Below are 23,531 nucleotides of genomic sequence, written 5' to 3'. Positions count from 1 at the left end.
CCACTTGGTATAGGTATCTTACTTTGAAAATTGAAACACATTTTAATTTTTTTTAAATGATGTAAGTAACCACAAATTCTTGGTTTTCGGATTTATTCCTTTACTTGTGCTATAATAAGACTTACCTGTCATGATTTTAGGTCAACGGGAAGTACCCTTTAGACTTTCTTGACAGACACGACGCGACGGACTGACGGACAGACAGACAACAAAGTCATCATATAAGGGTTCCGTTTTTCCTTTTGATGTACGGAACCCTAAAAATGCGGTGAATTAGGTACCGAAGTTAGTAGGTAAAATTACTAGGAAGAGGTAAAGTCACAGAATACCTGTATATGTATAGGAAGGTAGTGTACATTAACAGGGCCCTCTCCGTCACTCACTCCATACAATCGTAGTCCCAATTTCATGCAACCAAAGTTCATGAAATTTTGCAGACATATTCTAGAAACTAATATCTGTGTCTGTGGTGTTTTAGATTTTTCTAAAAATGTGTAGTTTTAAAATTACAGGGGCTCAAAGATTTGTATGTGAATTTTTAAGACCGCGTAACTTTGAAACCGAATATCTTAACGGAAATCTGGAAAACCACAGGCATAGATATTAGTTCCCCGAACGTTTCTACAAAATTCCATTGAGTATGATTGTTTAGTATTCCAATGAGAGACGAACTACGTTTGTATGGAGCGAGTGACGGAGAGACCCCTTATAAGTGTACCAGTACAGTATCGTATTTTAACGGAAATCTGGAAAACCACAGGCATAGATATTAGTTCCCCGAACGTTTCTACAAAATTCCATTGAGTATAATTGGTTAGTATTCCAATGAGAGACGAACTACGTTTGTATGGAGCGAGTGACGGAGAGACCCCTTATAAGTGTACCTACAGTATGATAACGTAGGTACCTATGTAGTGTAAGTACTTCTTATCATTGTCCTTCATGGCATAAGGAAGCGGACATTCTTCCGTTGATTAATAATAAGTAAATAGGTAGGTAGGCACTTCCCTACCTACTTTTCTGTACCATTCATGCATGCAATTCAATTCATTTCATACAAATATTATTTACATACTCTACCTAGCTAATGAATTTTTTGCAATCATATTAATCACACTAATATTATAAAGGAGAAAGTTTGTATGTGTGTGTGTGTGTGTCTATGTTTGTTACTCCTTCACGCAAAAACTACTGGACGGATTGGGCTGAAATTTAGAATGGAGATAGATTATACCCTGGATTAGCACATAGGCTACTTTGATTTTCCGGGATAAAAAGTAGCCTATGTGCTAATCCAGGGTATAATTATACACACACATACAAACTTTCTCCTTTATAATATTAGTGTGATTACTACCTGTGTAGGTACTTACTTCCAAGTTCCAGAACTCAGTACCTAAGTAAGTACCTAGGTAAGTAGTTAGGTACTATAAAAAGTCGGCCAAGTGCGAGTCAGACTCGCGCACTGAGGGTTTCGTACTCGGGTATTTTTTCCAACATTTTGCACGATAAATCAAAAACTATTATGCACAAAAATATATAAAAATCGATTTTAGAATGTGCAGGTAAAGCCCTTTCATATGATACCCCACTTGGTATAGGTATCTTACTTTGAAAATTGAAACACATTTTAATTTTTTTTTTAATGATGTAACCACAAATTCGCGGTTTTCAGATTTATTCCTGTACTTGTGCTATAAGACCTACCTACCTACCTTTCATGATTCTAGGTCAACGGGAAGTACCCTATAGGTTTCTTGACATACAAACAACAAAGTGATCCTATACTTAAGGGTTCCGTTTTTCCTTTTGAGCTACGGAACCCTAAAAAACGATCCCGACGAATTGAGAACCTCCTCCTTCTTTGAAGTCGGATAAAAATGGGATGATAATGATAGAGTAATCTATTGGCATAACATGGTAACTAGAATTCATGTAATTTTCCTACGCTCATGCAGTACAAAGATAGCGAGTAAATAGGCGCGCGACGTTGCCGCTTGGTGCAACAAAACAATGTCCATAATGCTGCAGCCACATTAAGGTTAACAGGGCTCTCTCCGTCCCTCGTTTCATACAATCGTAGTTCCAATTTCATTTGAATATTAAGCAACCAAAGTCCATGAAATTTTGCAGACATATTCTAGAAACTAATATCTGTGTCTGTGGTGTTTTAGATTTTTCTAAAAATATGTAGTTTTAAAATTACAGGGGCTCAAAGATTTGTATGAAAATTTTTAAGACCACGTTACTTTGAAACCGAATATTTTAACAGAAATCTGGAAACCACAGACATAGATATTAGTTTCTAGAATATGTCTGCAAAATTTCATGGACTTTGGTTGCTTAATATTCAAATGAAATTGGAACTACGATTGTATGAAACGAGTGACGGAGAGAGCCCTCTTAACGTCAATGCCCAACAATGCCTAACTCGGGCCACATTAAGGTTCTTATCAATGACCCAACAACGCCATAACTATCGCGATAATCAACGCATAAACTCCGTGGCTACATGTAGTATAGAAGCAGGCGTTTTGCGGAGGTCTGTGATATACAAGGAACCAAAAGCTTAATTTGCTATAATCCGCCAAACCAAAGAAATCTGTATGGTGCAACATGCAGCATGCGACATGCACCGCCCGCCCTCCCACTGATAAACATGCAGGAAAACCAGCCACCAAGCAAACCACACGCACCACCACCACACAAATCCCAACACCACTCTACGCACGTTTCGCCCCGACACCGGAGCATCCTCAGGAGATGTAGACCTTACAATGTCTAATTGCAAAGCTAAATTGATTTTGGATTCGGGCAGTGCATGTCGCATGCTGCATGTTGCACCAAAGAGATTTCTTTGGTTTGGCGCATAATAGCAAATTAAGCTTTTGGTTCCTTGTATTCCGGGGCTACAATAATTGAATTGGGGTTAAAATCGTCTAACGCCGAACGGCATTATGAATGCCTTTGTATGTTGATCGTGGCTACATCTACGTTTAACAAGAAACGCCGTTGAACATTGTGTTGTTGGCCGTAAATATGGCCGGAACATTAAACATCGTCTTAATTTCCGCTGGAAAACAACGCGTTGAACTGAGTGGCCACACTTGAACCGTTAATGGCTAATGCTAATTGAAACAGGCCTCATTCGTTTAACGGACGTTAAAAAAGCGTTCAAATAGAACAAAATATGCATTCCCAAGTATCTGTTAACACGTCAACGCTTTTTTATCGCGCACTGTTGTATTTCCAGCGCAACGCCGAGTTTTAACGAAACACTTTTTTAACGCTCGTGTGTATTAGGGCTTAGAGTTAAAGAATAGAATAGATTTTTATTCAAATAGACTTTTACAAGTGCTTTTGAATCGTCAAATAATTTACCACTGTGCTCGTGACAATTTCTTGTGTGTGTGAAAATTGTGACGTTATAATTAAACGTTAAAATCGTCTAACGTCAATGGAAACGCCGCGCGCCGGTGTAAAATTATCGCGTTAAATCGTGGCTACACCCGTGGCTGTTAACGCGTTTTCCGTTAATGTAGCCCGAGCATTACAGTACTACAGTAGGTATGTATACCTACTAGCTATACAAAGTAGGTAGGTATGTGAACTGTGCATTTATTTACATCCATAACATTTAAAGGGAAGTTGGCAGGTAGGCAATTCAATTTTTAACCCCCGACCCAAGAAGAGGGGTGTTATAAGTTTGACGTGTGTATCTGTGTATCTGTGTGTCTGTGTATCTGTGTATCTGTCTGTGGCACCGTAGCGGCTAAACGAATGAACCGATTTTAATTTAGTTTTTTTTGTTTGAAAGGTGGTTTGATCGAGAGTGTTCTTAGCTATAATCCAAGAAAATCGGTTCAGCCGTTTGAAAGTTATCAGCTATTTTCTAGTTACTGTAACCTTCACTTGTCGGGGGTGTTATTAATTTTTAATTTACACTTGTATTATAAATAGGTAGGTACCTAGCTTGAAGTTTCTCTTATGTGATTAAATCAGAAATACTTACACTAGCGGCACGCTATGATGGCCGGTTTGACACATTACAATAGTGATGTGGAATGTCAATTTATTCTCGAACAAAAAACAATTAAGTTTTGTTTTTGTACCTGATTAAATAGGTTTAATAAAACAAAAATGTATATGTTTATTTAATTTATTTGAACGAACTGAATATTTGAACGAAAATGAATATACATACTTTATATGCACACAAGAAACATATGAATACAAAAGATACCAAAAAAGGTGCCACAAAAGGCCATAATTAATCAGATTCGTCCATACTACTATTTTCACTGTCGTCACTGCTATCATCACATACATTAATAATTATATGTTCGTTTTCTATAATATTATCTATTTTCACATCTCTTTCATAATCTTCCCTTATTAATTTAACAGTTCTATTCACAACCTTTTCCCAGTCTCCTTTAGTCACATGTTCACAAGCTTCTTCTAATAATTTTAGCATTTTTTTTTGTGGTAAATGGAGGTTCTGTATTGTGTCTTGCAGCATATCCCTTAATTTGAGCCCACACCAACTCAATCGCATTATACTCACAATGGTAAGGCGGTAACCGTATAACTCTGTGCCCATGTTCTAATGCTATTTCGTCAATGACGTATCGGATCTTGGTTGGTTTGTTTTCTTTTAAAAGACGTACTAATTCCGCTTTTAACATATTCATGTTTGCATCTACGCCATTTTTACGAAGCCATGCGACGATATCAGCTTTCTTTTGGGATTGGGCAGGTGGCTTGTCAATTTGCATCGAGTGGTATGGGGCGTTGTCCATAATTATAATAGATGGTTCAGGGAGGCTACACAACATTGAGGTAAACCATTCAGTAAACTTTTCTCCATTCATGTCTTCATGATAGTCTCCAGTGGTTTTTGACGCAAAAGCCATGAGAGAACCTTCGACAAACCCGTTGATGGTTCCGGCGTGACAAATTATAAGTCGCGATCCTTTTCCTACAGGAACTTTGGAAGTAGATGCTGCTGTGTCATCGTTCCAAGAACGGCCTACAGTATGGTTAGCATTAAGCCATGTTTCATCCAAGAACACAACATTTTGCCAATTTTTGATTTCTTTCACTTGCCGTAAAAAAGTATACCTTGCCATCGCTATATCAAATCTTTCCATCAATATTTTGCGTTTGTTACATTTTTTGTATCGAAATCCAATGGTCTTCAAAATCTTCGTTAAAGAACTTTCCCCACCGAAGAATAATCCAGCTTCCTTCAGTGAATGCACCAACTTTTTTCTTGTTGGATACTCCTTCTGTAAATAGTAGCCGTAAACATGTCTTCGGATAGCATCGGCATCAAAGCTATCGATGCCTACGACTGGTTTTGCTCGTTTTCTCTTTTTTGGTGTGTGAAGTTTATTTTCTTCTGTGCCAGTCTCGCCATATTTTTTTTTAGTTATCCGTCTAACAGTTCGTTGTCCAATATTAAGCGCATCAGCTACGCGTTCAACCACTGACGTTATAGGTAAAATTGGCCCTCCATTTTGAGCTTCACGATCGAAATAGTTACGAAGGCGTATTACGAACTCACGTGTCTGACTATTTAGAACAGTTCTCTGCGTACGTTCGGTCATATCGACGAAATCCACAACAAAGGGCTTGAACAGAGTCCAAATTAACGAGCAAGGGTCAACAGTAATGCAGTATCAATATTTGAAATCCAAAGCCAGGTCAAAACTATATCACAATCGCATTGCACTGACAGTTTATACTTTTCGAAGCAACGTCAATTCGAAACTGCTTTGTTTTGCATTGAGCATTGACGCGAGTTTGCCGGAGGTAGTAGTTGTGCTAGCCAGCGATCCTATGTGACGATCGTATTAGATTCCATTTTTAAAAATTTATTGATATTTTTTTGCGATTTCAGAGGTTTGTCCACATAGTGAAAATTGTTCATATTCACAAGTACATTCACCCCTTAAATGGTGCAAACTGATTTTTCTACACTTGTATACATTTAAGAAATCAACTTAATAAATAAATTTTGAGTCCTAAACCTAAAACTACATTCGATAAAATTTATGAATCTCTGCACATCACTATCGTCAATAAAGTAATACAATTATTTCCTTCAAAGTCGTTATCAATTAATACGGAACTTCATGAGCGGACAAACGTCAAACCGGCCATCATAGCGTGCCGCTAGTTTAGAGATCCGTAGAACCGGAGTTCTCCTGTGGTTCTCCTACGGACCGTATACAGTAGGTACCTGCCTACTAATAAAAATAACCTCAACTCATACGTGGAGGAGTAACAAGCATACACACACACATACATACACACAAAAAACTGTCCCCCTTATAATACCTATTAGTGTGAATATTAGTGTGAATTATAATGTACTAGCTGACGCCCGCGACTTCGTCCGCGTGGATTTAGGTTTTTCAAAGTCCCGTAGGAACTCTTTGATTTTACACATACACACACACATACATGAGTGTGTGTGTATGTTTGTTACTCCTTCACGCAAAAACTACTAGACGGATTGGGCTGAAATTTGAAATGTAGATAGATTATACCCTGGATTAACACATAGGCTACTTTTCCTCCCGGAAAATCGTAGATTTCCTACGGGACTTTGAGAAATCTAAATCAGTAGTAAAGTCAGGTAGTAGATTATAATTCTTGCTGGTTCTTCTCGGTAGGAAAGGCATTCTGAACCAGTGGTAGATGCTCTTGACGATTCAAAACTACTTCATGATCAACCCATTTCCGCCCCACTACTGAGTACGGGTCTCCTATCAGAGTGAGTAGTCTGCCACGCTGGCCCAATGCGGATTGGCAGACTTCACATACCTTTAAGAACATGGAGAACTCTCAGGCATGCAGGTTTCCTCACGATGTTTTCCTTCACCGTTAAAGCAAGTGATATTTAATTGCTTAAAACGCACATAACTGAAAAGTTAGTGGTGCGTGCCCGGGATCGAACCCCCGACCTCCGATTAGGAGGCGGACGTTCTAACCACTAGGCTATCACAGCTTACACTCAGTATAATCCATACTTCCATACTAATATTATAAATGCGTAAGTGTGTCTGTCTGTCTATCTGTCTGTCTGTCTGTCTGTCTGCTACGCTTTCACGGCTCAACCGCTAAACCGATTTTAGTGAAATTTTGTAAAGACTTAGGATACATTCCGGGGAAGGACATAGGCTACTTTTTATCCCGGAAAAACAAACAGTTCCCGCGGGATTCCTAAGTACTCATCCACTTGATCGATTCGTATGAAAGGTACCGAGGTAGCTTGCGTCCCTGTAATTGACATAGGCAACTTTTCATCCCGGAAAATCAAACAGTTCCCACGGGATCATATAAAAATATTTTGAATTGAATTGAATTGAATGGCTTTCTACGACCGAAGTGGCAGTGAGTAGATGGAGTCGCTTACGAAATGTGGAAATCAAGCAACCAGTCAGCCAGCTTGTTTATTCGAGACTCCATAACCCGTTCAAGAGAAAGGCGACGTTGCCGCTCCGTGCGCGTAAACATCACGACTAGGGCTGCCACCTTCTTTAGAGTAACCCATAGACTAAATTTTTTTTTTTAAATCTTTAGAGTAACCGATATAGCTCAACGGGTTTCGAGTGACAATGGGCAGGACCCTTCTTTAGAGTAACCCATAGACTAATTTTTTTTTTAAAATCTTTAGAGTAACCGATATAGCTCAACGGGTTTCGAGTGACAATGGGCAGGACCCTTCTTTAGAGTAACCCATAGACTAAATTTTTTGACGTGACAACGTCTTATAATTGACATGACTCATGCGGCGTTACCTCGCTCTGAGGCGTTCCATGTAAGGCTTGAAGTGCAAGCGAGAGCGCGGAACGAGCGACAAAGAAGCACAATCGGCCTTTGTTGTCACGTTCAACTATCGTCAGTAAACCGACTTTACAGACAACCATTTTTCTTTTTAATCTTTAGAGTAACCGATATAGCTCAACGGGTTTCGAGTGACAATGGGCTGGACACATAGTTCGTCAAACCGATAGACCTTGGGATCCCAAAGTGCTAGATGGAAAGGAAGACCTTTCCCCACGACTGACTGACGACATCATACGAGTGTGCGGTGAAGTCCCTACGACAATCGGGGAACTTTTAACGAAACGTCGAAGCTTCAACGTCAAACTGTTAGTAACATTTGACGCAGATAGCCCTAATGTAGCTCTATTTTCCTATGATTTTACGCCGCCATAGCCTAATATTTGACATATCGTCGAATCGGAATCAAACCGAGAGCTGCCTCACTCTAGAGTCTAGTCCACTCTGTCTATGTCCTTATTACTCATTATTAGCCATGCTAATCATAACTAATACTCCCCTTTCCCCTCCAATTAATCGTAAAGCTTGTGCCAAGAGTGGATACAACAATAGCGCAACAGGTGTGGTTTGAACCGTCGACCTTTCGGAATTCAGTCCGCTCCTTAACCGTTGAGCTATCGAGGCTTTATACAGAAGTAACATAACATAGGCTATAATGTTAGAATAGAATAGAATGATTTTTTATTTAAATAAACCTTCACAGGTGCTTTTGAATTTAATAATTATAGGTAACTAAATTAAATTTCACCCGAGCGACGCCTGGCAGAACAGTTAGTAAAATTTAAATTAGGTACCTACTTCTGCCCAAAAAAAGTACTTTTGCCCGAAATAAAGTGCAATACATTATCATAAAGTGGGCTTGGAAGGCAACTGGCAACCCTAATCCCAATCGACGGGGGATATCTACTGTGCTGGTGATAGATAGCCTTTTTATTTGGTTTTTTTCTATATATTTCTTATTAACCCCCGACCGAAATAGAGGGGTGCAACCGATTTTAATGAAATTTTGTACAGACTTGGGATACATCCCGGGGAGGACATACGCTACTTTTTATCCCGGAAAATCAAAAAGATAATAAGGGATTTAAAAAGACCACGCGGGCGAAGCCGCGGGCATCCTCTAGTACAGAATAAGTAGGATCAAACGATCATAATAATATTATTTAGGTGACATGACTAGGACCTACCTACTATCGCCATCTATCGAAAATTGTAAAACTTACACTTTTTCAAACTTGTTTTCATCTAAACAGGTGATGATCTATTAACTACTAGCCGATGCCCGCGACTTCGCCCGCGTGGATTTAGTTTTTAGAAATCCCGTGGGAACTCTTTGATTTTCCGGGATAAAAAGTAGCCTATGTGCTAATCCAGGATATTATCTATCTCCATTCTAAATTTCAGCCAAATCCGTCCAGTAGTTTTTGCGTGAAGGAGTAACAAACATACACACACACACACACACACACACACACAGTGTGATTGACTATTCAGAATTCTGATATCCCAGACGAATATAAAACAGGGCTTTCAAAGGATCCCTCGATCCAGGTAAAGCAAGTCCATTTATAGAATTGATCAATATGGCCACCTCCCGCGCGACGTTGCCGCTCTTACTACATGGCGTAGGTCGAACTGGGGTGCACAGTGGGACACATTTTGAATAGATCTGATTTTTAGGGTTCCGTACCTCAAAAGGAAAAACAAAACCCTTATAGGATCATTTTGCTGTCTGTCTGTCCGTCGTGTCTGTCAAGAAACCTATAGGGTACTTCCCGTTGTCCTAGAATCATTAAATTTGGCAGGCAGGTAGATCTCATAGCACAAGTACAGGAATACATCTGAAAACCGCGAATTTGTGATTACATCATTTAAAAAAAATTAAAATGTGTTTCAATTTTCAAAGTAAGGTAACTATACCGAGTGGGGTATTATATGAAAGCGAAAGAGTAGAAATCCAAGAGTGTTAGCTCGCCCGACTTCATGCCTAGGTACATTACATAATATTGTGTAGCTAAACAAAACTTATTTTTTACTTTTTAGTGTTTGTGGTTTTTGAAGTCGGTTTTATTTTTCTTGAGAATTTTTTTATTTCATAATTTTTAGTGGCCCCACTGTACTATAATATGCTATGCCTAGTTAAAACCCTACTGTTTACTAAGCTATTACAGTGATCGCGAGCAATTTGCTCTTATCCATTGAGGAGTTTTGTTCTCCATCTCCGAAGATATTCATCAGATCTTCACAAAATTTATATGGGACCACCTGCACAGTATACCCTTTCAAACAAAAAAATAAATTCCAAATCGGTCCAGGGATCTTCGAGTAATCGGGGAACATACATTAAAAAAAAATTAAAAAAAAAAGATTCCGACGAATTGAGAACCTTCTCCTTTTTTGGAAGTCGGTTAAAAATGCAGCAATACTTCAGCAATGTCCCCCTTCCGAACAACAGTCATGCTATTGTGAACTTAACAAATAAAAATGTCAAGGACATTTTAATAAAGAGGCCTTGAAGTCCCCTATTTTTTAAAACTTCTATAACAACGTAAAATATTTAGCCTTTTTTCGGGTTTATGATAATTTTGTCATAAACTGTAGACTGACACGACTAGACTGCGATCTTAACTTATGGTAGGTAAGTAATGATGCTATTAGAATTTAGACGGTGGCGAGCTAACATAAAGATTGCATTTGTGTGTGTGTGTGTGTGTGTTTGTTACTCTTTTACGAAAAAACCGGCCAGATTTGGTTGAAATTGGAATGGAGATAGATTATATCTTAGATTAACACATATTATGCTAGGTACTTTTTCTTTTTTTTTCTTATTCCTTAAATACTGTTTACGCGACATCATACCGGAACGCTCTAATCTCTCAGTGAAACACATGCTTTGCAGCACAGTATTTTGCCAGAGTCGCAATTCGCAACTAAACCAGACTAAAATAAATTCAGAAAATAATTCCCTACTGGGAATCAAATCTATGAACTACCAGTTCGCACATTAATTGGCCATGTCAAGTCGTAGAGTTGACTTCCGGTCATATTTTTACGACTGAGACACTTAGATACGATAAAGTATGTATATTGTATATATATTCACACAATATATTCTATTTTTATAATAATATACATAATAACAACATTCCTAACAGTTCTAATAATAGAATCTTATTTTTGTCTACAAGTTTTCTACAGTAGCACACTGTGCGACGGCCATCACGTTCAAATAAACACTACAGGCTGCAATCAATGATCAACCTTATCAACACTGCATAAGTATCAAATTCAAACGAACCTCAATACATGTACTCCATTTTAGAATGCATAAGAAACGTAAACAATCAAAGTTTGCAAGCTATTTTAGTACGTGTTATATTGTGATAAGGGTGATAATTCTTTGTATTTTATCTATGACGTAGCTTGAATGGCGTGATTCAAGAAGTCACGTATGAACAGTATAATCCGGACAAATTGAGATGTTAATATGTTTAAATAAAAATCATTACTCGTTGTTAACTTTCAAATTCGTCAAAGATATCAACGGGAAATAAATAAATATATACTTACCATTGACAAACACCTACTATTTTATTTTAATACTTAAATATTTTGATCATTAATGATTTATTTTGAGTGTTTTTATTAGGGTTCCGTACCGCAAAAGGAAAAACGGAACCCGTATAGGATCACTTTGTTGTCTGTCTGTCTGTCGGTCCGTACGTCGTTTCTGTCAAGAAAACCTATAGGGTAGGGTATACCCGTTGACCTAGAATCATGAAATATGGCATGTAGGTAGGTCTTATAGCACAAGTAAAGGAATAAATCCGAAAACCGTCATTCAAAAAAAAATGTGTTTCAATTTTTAACCGACTTCCAAAAAAGGAGGAGGTTCTCAATTCGTAAGTATTTTTTTTTTAATTTATGTATGTTCCCCGATTACTCAAAGACCCCTAGACCGATTTGGAAATTATTTTTTTTGCTTGAAAGGGTATACTGTGCAGGTGGTCCCATATAAATTTGGTGAAGATCTGATGAATATCTTCGGAGATGGAGAACAGAACTCCTCAATGGATAAGAGCAAATTGCTCGCGATCAGTGTAATAGCTTAGTAAACAGTAGGGTTTTAACTGGGCATAGCATATTAAAGTACAGTGGGGCCACTAAAAATTGTGAAATAAAAATTTTTATTAAGAAAAATAAAACCGACTTCAATAACCACAAACACAAAAAAGTAAAAAAAAAATTTAACGCTACGTTATAATTTATAACGTTATAACGAAATAAAGTTTAGTTTCTTATACGTTATAACTACATATATAAATAACATAGCTTGCTTAAAGAACGGGCCTATCTGTATTATCAGAGTGAATTAGAGTGAGGGAACTCTCGGTTTGATTCTAAATCGACGATATCTATACTAATAAATAAAATTGGAGTGTCTGTCTGTAATTTCGAAATAACTACCTCATATTAAGCTCATATGGTTATTTGAACGATACCAACACCGAATCACACGTTTTTAAAATTTTTGTCTGTCTGTCTGTCTGTTTGAAAAGGGTAATCTTCGGAACGGCTGAACCGATTTTGACGGGATTTTCACAGACAAGTAGAGAATTGACCAGGGAGTAACATAGGCTACTTTTTTAACCGACTTTCAAAAAGGGAGTTGTGTTTTTCTACCTATGTACACCGAAATCTCCGAGATTTCTGAACCGATTTGCGTCATTTCTTTTTTATCGATAGAGGAACTTTGCCACATTGTTTCATAAAAAATTTGGTGTCCGACTCCTCAATCCTGATGCTGCAGGGGATCTGACCAATCCACGCGGGCGAAGCTGCGGGCATCCGCTAGTAACTACATATATAAATAACATAGCTTGCTTAAAGAACGGGCCTATCTGTATTATCAGAGTGAATTAGAGTGAGGGAACTCTCGGTTTGATTCTAAATCGACGATATTTCAAATATAACGTAAAATCAAAGAACAGGGCTACCTAGTACCTTCGTCAGATGTACCTACTAACATTTGACGCCTATTAGTGATGTTGAACCCTCGATGTTAATTAGAAGTTCCTTAACTGACGTGAACTGTGGTATTGCGGTCAATAATCGCTTACCTGTCTCTGGATATCCTCCATTGCCGATTTCTGACTCCGGCGTGGTACTCCTATCAGACATTGATACTAGCCGGCGACGATTAATCGACGTAGGACGTTCTTCCTTAACAAATTCTCGATATTTCCCAATGTGTTTACGTTTCAAGTGTGTCTTCAAATTAGTTATAGTACTACAGGAGAACTTTTTATTACAATATTTACAAATGGCGATTCTGTCGCCACGTTTGGATTTTTCGAAATAGTGCCATATTCGTAAATTATTGAGATTACGCATTTTAGTTCCTTCTGGAGTTTTGGTCGCGAGCTCATTCGACAGATTTGAAAAAATTTCATATTCCTCAGCGTGTTTCCGCCTCAAATGCTTTTTCAAATTGCCTATTGTAGCATTGTAGGATAATTCTTTACTACAATAATTACATGAGGAAAGGTTATTGCCATGTTTTAACTTTTCAAAAAAATTCCATAATATTCCACTGAAACTTGTTCTGTTCTCTTTTCTTTCAGATTTCTCACGTACATCTTTAGGTGCGGCCTCTAGCTGTAATGCCTTTGAAAAATTATTATATTCCGTTATGTGGTTTATCTTTAAATGTAATTTCAAATTAGCTATCGAATGATTGTATGACAATTCGTGGCTACAAAAATTGCAAACGGCAATATTATCATTATGACACTCAAAGAAGTTCCAGATTTCCTTTTCCTCTTCTGACATTGCAAGACTATTGCACAGATTTTCAGTTTCTTCAATCTCATATGCAAAATCTTCAAATGGGGGATCAGATTCAAGTTGTTTTGTCAAATTTAAGAGACTATTATACTCAGAGTCGTGTTGGTCCTTCAAATGCTCTTCTAAATTAGTTATTGAAGTGGTGTAAGACAAGGTGATATCACAATAGTTACAAAACGCAGTTCCACTACTGTCTGATCTTGTATAAAATTTCCATATCGGCTCATCAGTGCGAGTTTCACGCTGTTTTTCGGTATCAGATGTTGAATTGTTATGCATTGACAGCGGTTCAGGCTGCTTTGTGAAATCTAAATAATTATTATATTGTGAAATGTGCTTTACTTTCAAGTGCTCTTCTAAATTTGCTATCGATGTTTCATAGGACACTGAGTTACCACAATCATTACAAGTAGCGGTTGAATCATCATTATTGGATTTTTCAAAAAAGTTCCATACGGGTAGATCGCTATTAGAATCATTTCTTATATTGTCTTCTTTTTCCTCGTCTGCCGTACTAGGCACATTCCCAACTTCTTCGCTTTCAAATTTGAATTCCTTGCCTTCGTCATCAGACGTTGACTTTTCAGAAGCAGTAGCAGACTTTTCCTGTTTTGTTAAATTTAAAAGCTTATTATATTCTTCCTTGTGTTTAATCTTTAAATGTGCTTTTAAATTATCTATTGTATTGATATAAGATAATGTGTTACTGCAATAATTGCAAGTGACGGTTTTACTGCCATCAAATGATTTCGCAAAAGAGTTCCAAATCAGCAAATTGGTGTTGAACGCTTTCTTTGCATTTTGTTTAGACTTCGAAACTTTATTTCGAAGTGTAGTGGAAAATTCAATTTGCTTTGTTAGTTCTTGTGTTAGTTTTGATAAAATAATGTATTCCGACTTATGTTGCCTCTCCAAATGATGTTTTAGATTGGTTATTGTGGTTTGGTAAGACAGCTTTTTACTACAATAATTGCAAAATGCGGTTTTGTCACCAGCTCCAGACTTTTCGAAAAAATCCCATATTAGTCCATTACTATTACGTTTAGGCATTTTCAATCTATTTAATTATCACTTTATCTAATCAACTGAATTCACAATTTAGTAATTATTCACAAATCACAGTCATCAAATACGTAATATAAAAAAAACAGCTAGCTACAAGCTATTCAGTATTTCTAGCCGCGCAATGCTGGACTGAGTCAACAAGTTCAATCATGTAACATTAGGCATTCCCAACCAGTGGTAGATGCTTTTGACGTTTCAAAAGTATTTGTAAAAGTCTAATTGAATAAAAATATTTTGAATTATAACAAACCTATAACGTTACAAATTCAGTACTTAAACTATTTTTAACGTTATGTTACAAATAACTGTAAACAATTTTATGGTTACCGCACTATTTTAACGTTATTATTAGTTATAACGACCTATTATTTATTATCTCGCGTTATGCACTATCCAGCCAAGACGAAAGACAAAACTTAACCCGACATTAGACAAGCTATAACATCTGGCGGCATCTGCTATTAAGCGATAACTGCCTAACGTTGCAAGTTGCAACATTTTTATTCGATACCTATGTTCGGATACGCTATATTTTTACAACGCGTCCCGTGCTGAAACGAAATGGCGGCGCTCCTCACGGCCTCTCACTCGCACACTATATCCGTCTATACTCACACACGTTGCCCAAGGGCAAAGAACAAGGAGCAATAACCGAGGAAGATCTGTGTAGAATCGAAACACAATCCTATTAACAAGCATTAGAGTTCATTATAACATATCAGTAAAATCAATGTGTGTTGTTACGTATTACACTCTTACAGGGCATAAGGAGAACTATGTATTAACAATACATGAGTGTTAATTTGTCACGGTACTGAGGTCAAATAATCACTAGGTAGGTTACTTTAACTATTATTATAAAGTAGTGATAGGTATTAGATAGGTATATATACTTACTGTTTTGTTCACTATCCGACTGTCCGTCTTCAGAATCATCGTATTTTGAAGCACTTTCAGTTTTGATAGTCTCAGTGACCTCAGATCTCCAATTTATCTCAGGGTGGGCTCGTGTTAAATGCTTTTTCAAATTGGCTGTCGTGGTTCTGTACGAGAGAACCTTCTTACAGTGATTGCATTCGGCGAAGTATTTGCATTCCGTAGGCGTAAAATGATTCCATATGGATAAGACCTTATTTCGCGATCTTCTGGTTTTCAACTCCAGCACGTTAATATAGTTCGAATGTTCCTTGATGAGATGCTGTTTCAAGTCCGATATTACGGTATAATTCACCATATTCTCGCACAGGATGCATTTCACCTTCCTATCGTTGTCTTTGATTTCTATCGACTCTTTGCTAAACATATTCCATATAACCTCGGCCATGGTATTTTATTTTAATGTTCCAAAAATAACGTAGGTATTTAATATTAATTTCACTGAATACTTCAGTACCGATATAGGTTACGTTACGTTACCGTGACCGAGCTGTCACTTTATATCTTTCACGATATTTTCACCAGTGTGGCCATTTCAAAAATGGCGAATTTGCCCAACACTGGCTAAAAATCTGCCAAACTAGACTACAGAAAATGCCAAAAGTATGCCATCGCAAAAATTTCAGAATCAATAAAGCATTTTGTGATAATTTCGCTTGAATAATCCATGATTCATAAACATATATTGTGCGCCTTTCGCGGCGAGCTATGCATTCAGAGACATCTATGATAATTTTATGGAACGTTCGCTGAAAAGTTCCTTATTGACACAGCAAATATGGCGAGTCCTTTCTCATTTACACATTATAATATACTAATAACGGGTATAGATAAGCCACTCCTACCATATAACTAGGAAAAGGGAATAAAGCTTAATCTGCTGCCTCAAAGATGTCGCTAGTAGTACAATAACAATAATAATGCAATAGATGGCGCTGTATAATTTTTACTTTTTCTGGATCGCGGTTTGGCGCCAGTTCCCTTTTGAACCAGACTTCAGACCAGTATCAATCAAAGTAGACATGTAAAGACGTGTTTAGCTGACCAATCCAATATGAAAAGAAAATATTATTATAAAATTAACACATCAATCAATAATCTGCTGGTGTCTAAACACATCTCCATTTCCACTTTGATGGATACTGGATCTTCATGTCTTCAACTATAGTCTGGTTCAAATCTGAGGGAAACTGGCGCTGTCCTGGGAACAGGATACAAATTATTGATTACTAGCCGATGCCAGCGACTTCGCCCGCGTGGATTTAGGTTTTTCGAAATCCCGTGGGAACTCTTAGATTTTCCGGGATGAAAGTTGCCTATGTCAATTACAGGGACGCATGTGCTAATCCAGGATATTATCTATCTCCATTCCAAATTTCAGCCAAATCCGTCCAGTGGTTTTTGCGTGAAGGAGTAACAAACATACACACACACACACACACACACACACACGCGTACAAACTTTCGCCTTTATAATATTAGTGTGAAAAGAAAAATTTGCAAGTTTTTTCATAATTTTATTTTTTGTATCTTCTAGTATAATATGCCCTAGCCTGTGCTTTGACAGAATCATTTTCGTCTTTAATTATTTTGCCTTTTAACAGTTGATTGATGCACTTACACCAACCGTGTACAATAATATTAATAGCTGTATCAACCATACCTTTTATAATCAGAGGCTTATGTTTCGCAAGTTAAAATATCAAAATTAACATCGATGAATGAATGAATGAATATACTTTTATTGTACACCACAAAATTAGTACAGAAAAACACATACAAAGCTCAACAAAATATAGGTACAATTTGGCGGCCTTATCGCTTCCCCTTCCCCGGAAAATAACCTAAGTCGGTACCAAATTTCATTCAAATCGGTTCAGCGGTTGAGCCGTGAAAGCGTAGCAGACAGACAGACACACTTTCGCATTTATAATATTAGTATGGATTGTCATGTTATGACATAATCACAACACCAGTGCTAGGGATGTATGAGATAAAATAAAATATGTTGATTTAAGGAAAACACATAAGATGAAATAAATTTATTTCTGATACATAAAGTGTTATTTCATTTGATTACAATTTGTTTTTATGTATTGATTTTATGTTCCATTGCCTTAATGTATTTTAATCATGTGTACATTATGATGGCATTGTCTCGCGACGTTGGGTCTTCTAGTAGAGCTATTATTTGTCTGTGATTCACTGTATTTATTAATTGTTCGTATACATTAATTCTCCATTGCTCAAATGTATTAAACGTTTATTGCTACTATGTATTAATTATATTAACCCATTTCAGCCATCTGAACATTTAACAGTTTTCAATGTATTTTAATCCTGTCTTGATGTCTGTAATGATAGTCTTGCGTTAACTCTTTGCAACTTCGTGAGCTCTCTCGACGTTGCGTCGTCTGGCAGAGCTGTTGTGTTTGTCTGTGCTTTATTCTTCATTGCTCGAATGTATTGATCCTGTATTGCTCTAATGTATTAATATTTCTTTTCTATAATGTAGTATACAATTTTATATTTTTTATTGCTACAATTTATTAATTATTCCGTCATTTCAACCATTTCCATTGCTTCAATATATTTTATTCCTATGTATGTATGATTTTGGGTTAGCACGAGAATATTTTGCAAATATCTCTCGACGGTTCGTCTTCTGGCCAAGTTATTTTATTCATCCTGTACTTTACCCCCGTCCACACACTGTCCGTGTGGCATGGGATGGAGCGGGACGTAGTGTGGCCGCGTTACTCGCGTGTTCCTCGTTCACGCCCATCGCTCCCTATTTTTTGGTAAGTATGCAATAGCGCGCACGCTGCCACAGTTTCGACGTCGTTCGAAAGGCACGCGACCTAGTGCGGCGCGTTGCGATTAATAGCGCGAGTAGATCAGTGTGTGGACGCACAGTAACTATTTACTCGTCATTGCTCGGATGTATCCGTCACTGCTTCAATGTATTTTAATCCTGTGTATATGATGGTCTTGGGTCAGCCCGTGCACTCTTTGCAGATGTCTGGCAACGTTGCGTCGTCTCGCGAAGCTGTTGTTGCACACGCCACATTTGAACGTGTAGGGCGACGGCCGGTGACGGTTCTTGTGGATACGCATCAGTGTCACTGATTTGAACCTCGCTGGACATTGGTCGCACTGGAAATGATACAGAAAAACGAATGATTAGATCATTTTTACATTTTTTTACAGTCTAAATTCTTTGTTTATATTAGGTTAAGTAGTTCCTCATATTGTCACCCTAGTCCTATTGTTAAGCTGTGGGTAGTGTAGTTGATTAAATATTAACTAATTTTACCATAGATTTAAGTTATAGTTTAAATATATAATACGTAATAGTTTATTGTCCCAAATAAATAAAATAAAATAAACACATCGCTGGCTGATTCTGTTTTATACAATCTCTCAACTTAACTAAAATGACAGATCTAAGTATGTCGCCTTCAAAATGCTTGCGGAAAAGTATAGCATTAGATATAGACCTGTCAATTCATTCACTTTAGGGATAATAGCCACACTATAAAATTCCACATGTAAAGTTAGTAGTAAGTACATTCGTACTTTAGCAATGAAGAATAATTAATTAATACATTCGAGCAATGAAGAATATTAATACATAATGTAAAATTTAGTTTGAACTAGCTGTGCCCGTAACTTCGTTCGCGTGGAATCAACGCGCTTTATATAGCCACGGACGCTCAGGCGCGAGGCGTGTAGTACGTACTCTGTACGTTAAAAATGTTCGCCGTGATTCTTTAAATTGACATAACTTTTTTATTTATGAACCGATTGACATGAAATAAACACTAAATGTTAAGTGAAGCTTACGACAATATATTAGTGAAAACCGTATCTAAATCGAATAAGCCGTTTCTGATATTAGCGTGCACAAACACAAAGACAAACAGACAAAAAAAAAATTAATTACAATTTCGGGTTCGGCATCAATATAATAACAACCACTGCTACTTTTTTTTTATATATTTCCATTGTACAGACACCACTTTTCTACAATTTTATTATACAGTGGACCCCCGGTAATCCGGCCCCTGTCTAATCCGGCACCCGTTGTAATCCGACAAGTCTATTTTATTAGTGAATTAGGTGATGCCCGCGACTTCGTTCGCGTGGATGTAAGTTTTTTAAAATTCCCGTGGGAACTCTTTGATTTTCCGGGATAAAAAGTAGCCTATGTGCTAATCCAGGGTATTATCCATCTCCGGTATAGATAAATACATACATAGTAGCAATGTGTGGGGTAGGTACCTGCACAGTTTTCTCAGGCAGATGTATGGCGACGTGCTGCAGGTAGCTGCTCTTGCGATGGAAGCCCGCGCTGCACGTCTTGCACACAAACGGCTTTTCGCCCGTGTGCAGACGTTCGTGTATCTGCAAATCACATCACACTAATATTATAAAGGCGAAAGTTTGTATGTGTGTGTGTGTGTGTGTGTGTGTGTGTGTGTGTGTGTGTGTGTGTGTTTGTTACTCTTTCACGCAAAATCTACTGGGCAGATTTGGCTGAAATTTAGAATGGAGATGGATTATACCCTGGATTAGCACATAGGCTACTTTTTATTTCGGAAAATCAAAGAGTTCCCACGGGAATTTTAAAAAACCTACATCCACGCGAACGAAGTCGCGGGCATCAGCTAGTACATCTATAAACTTAGGTAATATTATCACATATATACTAGCTCGTCACCTTGACCTGCTCAGCGTTGGACGCCCGGTAGTCGCAGTAGGAGCACTTGTCAGTCTTCTCATAGCCGTGCTTGGCTCTGCAGTGCATCAGCAGGAGCCGACGAGTTATGAACTTCTTTCCACAATGCTGGAAACCAGAAATATATAGTCCTCACTATGTTTCAATACACACCAATTACCTAGTGAATAGTAGTACATACTAGACTAGCCGATGCCCGCGACTTCGCCCGCGCGGATTTAGGTTTTTCGAAATCCCGTGGGAACTCTTCGATTTTCCGGGATAAAAAGTAGCCTATGTGCTAATCCAGGATATTATCTATCTCCATTCCAAATTTCAGCCAAATCCGTCCAGTAGTTTTTGCGTGAAGGAGTAACAAACATACACACACACACACACACACACACACACACACACACACACACACACGCACACACACACACACACACACATACAAACTTTCACCTTTATAATATTAGTGTGATGATAAAACGAGACAGATTTATGCCGCTTGCATAAATCTGAGGTGGATGTGACGGGCCTGCCCGCGAAATTCAAATTTAATTTGGTTTTTCGCAATTTGTGAACTAATATGACAAAGTAGGCTTATGGCACTTTAATTGTGTGAATGGCAGTATCATCCTCACAGATTTATACAAAAATCTTTATTTGAAAGGGTCCAGTTTAAGAAATTAGTTTTAGTATCGACTAATTTATTAGTTATAGTCGATACTAGCGCCCCCTATGTCTTCCCCCGGGATGTAAGCTAACACTGCACCAAATTTCATCAAAATCGGTCAATTCGTTGGGCCGTGAAAAGCTAGCAGATAGACAAACTTTCGCATTTATAATATTAGTAAGGCTAGCTTTAAGTTTTATTGTAATATTTATAAAAAAAAATTATGGATTCTGTGCTATTGTTAAAGATGTCAGCCTTCTATTTGGGAGGTCCGACCTCTCTTTCCGAAATATCAGCATTTTAAGCTATATTACTTGCTTAAACAGTGAAGAAAAAAATTGTAAGGAGTTGTCCATAATGTTCTCAAAGGTATGTGAATTCTGCTATTCTGCAATTGGGTAGCGTGGTTGACTATGGCCAAAACCTCCCTCGGCAACCTGGGCGGTCTGCTCGGCTTCTGGAGCAAGCTTGGATGGCTGGAGTGAAGACTTAGGCGGGGAGGGGCAACGCACGCACAACAGACGGAAACATTTAAGTGCGGAAACCAGCCCAGAGAGAAGAAAGAAAGATGGGCAAAACCTTTACATTCCAAGAGGAGATCCGTTCTTAGTAGTGAGCCAGCACTGAGTTGATAATCGTGATAAATAGTATAAGTACATTCATACCTCACAAACTATATCAAAACCGGTGTGTATTTTATAATGGTTTCTTAAAGATAGCTTAGATGTTAGGATTTTATGACAGAATTCACATTCTATCTCCTCTTTCACTTTAATGCTACAACTTTCATCTCTTTTCTCTTTCTTTCTCACTGTTTTGACTCTTGTTTTTCTCTTTTTGTTGAATAATATTGGGTTTTCTACTATTTCTATTACTTTACTATCAATTTCATTTTCAGCGATGATTTTTTCGTTACTATCCACATGCTCGTGATTTTCAATTGTATTTACAACAATTTTTTCGTTACTATCAGTTTGATTCTGAATAGGCACTTCGTGAAACTGTAACGTATCTAATGTTATATTATCGTCAAAATCCTTAAAATCATCATCATAAGAATCCGTGATATCTATTGAAGGATTTCTGTCTTCCGTTTTGAATTTAGAGGTCTCTAATTTTATTCCATTGCATTTATTCTCAAGTAACATGTTCTGAACTTCTTCACATATTCTTCTGAATTTTAACGAGTCATTAATAAAATTAATGCAGTTAAGGCACATTTCTTGTGGCATGTTATCGTTGATTTCTACCTGGGAAGTTGAAAATATCTTTAACATTAACCACCCTCAGAGGAATATCTTATTGTAATATTAAGCATATTCATAATAGGTAAAAACTTTTATCATTCAACACAAATAAATATTTTTGGATTTTTAAATCAAACTGTAGCCATTATCTATTTATTATAAATGCATAATTTCTGTTAAACAAGCTTCAGTTAAAATTTAAAAAAAAATTATAGTACCCCCGACAAGTGAAGGTTACAGTAACTAGAAAAGAGCTGATAACTTTCAAACGTCTGAACCAATTTTCTTGGATTGTAGCTAAGAACACTCTCGATCATGCCACCTTTCAAACAAGAAAAACTAAATTAAAATCGGTTCATTAGTTTAGGAGCTACGATGCCACAGGCAGATACACAGATACACATGTCAAACTTATAACACCCCTCTTTTTGGGTCGGGGGTTAGTGATAAAAATATAGTTCAGCAGTTTTTGTGAAAGTAAACAAAAAACAAGCAATCAATGTTAAATGCCATGTTATAATTTTAAACACCGATTATTTTGAGATTACGCGGTCAATATGCATGATTTTTTCATTAATATAAAGGAAGGACTGTCCAATTTTTTTTATTTACCATTTCATTTAATTTTAACAGTCTAATAATTTAATTTATTCCACTTTACCTTTACACCGGTGGCTGTGTGAATGGCTTTCGTATATTTATCACTTTGCTCGGGAATTATGAATATAGGATGCAAGTTTTGGGTGCTTAAACATGTTCTACAGCAATTACAGGGATACATTTCCTTAGATTAGCACCCTTTTATTTTTATATTGAAAATAACAACAAAAAATAATGTTTTGTTTGCAAAACAATTGATCATAGACAATTCTAGATTTTTGTTTGGTATCACAGACCTATTTTTTTTCTCGTCTGGCTTTACACTGATTAGCCAATGTCAAACTTGTAGTTATTTACAAGTTATGGAAACTATGTATAAGTATCATAGACCTACGATTTTTCGCTACGCTCAGTATGGACTTCGTCTGTGCCGGAGCCCGCCGACATACACGCGGCGCCCCTTTAGAGCGCTTCCCAGTCAGTTCCACCACCAAAAAACACCAGCAGAACACAAAAACCGGCCACTTCTCACAAAAACACACTCCAAAAAAGCACCGCACGCGCGCCCGCAAACGCCACC

At 37.4% G+C, this 23,531-nt stretch overlaps 5 protein-coding genes across 10 annotated transcripts in view; 1 reads left to right on the top strand and 4 right to left on the bottom strand.

The window, feature by feature from the left end:
* Nucleotides 1–16,206, bottom strand: part of LOC123878317 — a 28,592-nt gene extending 12,386 nt beyond the window's left edge. Inside the window, exons 1-2 of one of the 4 annotated variants that reach the window (XM_045925480.1) lie at nt 15,020–15,362; nt 12,978–14,789 (exon numbers count right to left, since the gene is read on the bottom strand). In XM_045925480.1, coding sequence (XP_045781436.1) covers nt 12,978–14,754 — 1,777 coding nt within the window. In that variant the 5' untranslated portion in view covers nt 14,755–14,789; nt 15,020–15,362. Of the gene's footprint in view, nt 1–12,977; nt 15,363–15,666 lie in introns of those variants that run through there. The other 3 variants (XM_045925481.1, XM_045925487.1, XM_045925479.1) reach the window with 3 other exon arrangements.
* Nucleotides 1–23,531, bottom strand: part of LOC123878323 (zinc finger protein 2 homolog) — a 364,832-nt gene that overhangs the window by 93,956 nt on the left and 247,345 nt on the right. The gene's annotated exons all lie outside the window — the stretch shown is intronic.
* Nucleotides 1–23,531, top strand: part of LOC123878314 (zinc finger protein 436-like) — a 382,404-nt gene that overhangs the window by 164,487 nt on the left and 194,386 nt on the right. The window lies entirely within an intron of this gene.
* Nucleotides 1–23,531, bottom strand: part of LOC123878376 (transmembrane emp24 domain-containing protein 5-like) — a 152,677-nt gene that overhangs the window by 108,165 nt on the left and 20,981 nt on the right. The window lies entirely within an intron of this gene.
* On the bottom strand, nt 18,657–23,219 carry LOC123878362 (zinc finger protein 845-like). The gene is made up of 5 exons (XM_045925558.1): nt 23,013–23,219; nt 21,770–22,354; nt 20,429–20,554; nt 19,990–20,112; nt 18,657–18,861 (listed from the first exon to the last, which is right to left on the bottom strand). Exons 1-5 carry the CDS (start codon nt 23,130–23,132, stop codon nt 18,664–18,666), a joined length of 1,152 nt encoding a protein of 383 aa, XP_045781514.1. The 5' UTR covers nt 23,133–23,219; the 3' UTR covers nt 18,657–18,663.

This window comes from Maniola jurtina, chromosome 26 (genome assembly GCF_905333055.1).
Source record: "Maniola jurtina chromosome 26, ilManJurt1.1, whole genome shotgun sequence".
Classification (NCBI taxonomy): domain Eukaryota; kingdom Metazoa; phylum Arthropoda; class Insecta; order Lepidoptera; family Nymphalidae; genus Maniola; species Maniola jurtina.
The sequence above is the reverse complement of the archived record's forward strand: the minus strand, read 5'-3'. Positions and strand labels throughout refer to the sequence as shown.

What these genes read in the sequence shown, in the direction of transcription:
- LOC123878362 (XM_045925558.1), bottom strand. Translation starts at nt 23,132, where the DNA reads ATGTATCCCTGTAATTGCTGTAGAACATGTTTAAGCACCCAAAACTTG. An exon ending in GTTTTGATATAGTTTGTGAG is followed by an intron (nt 20,555 to 21,769) that starts GTATGAATGTAC and finishes TCTGGTTTCCAG; the next exon opens with CATTGTGGAAAGAAGTTCAT. An exon ending in CCAACGCTGAGCAGGTCAAG is followed by an intron (nt 20,113 to 20,428) that starts GTGACGAGCTAG and finishes TGTGATTTGCAG; the next exon opens with ATACACGAACGTCTGCACAC.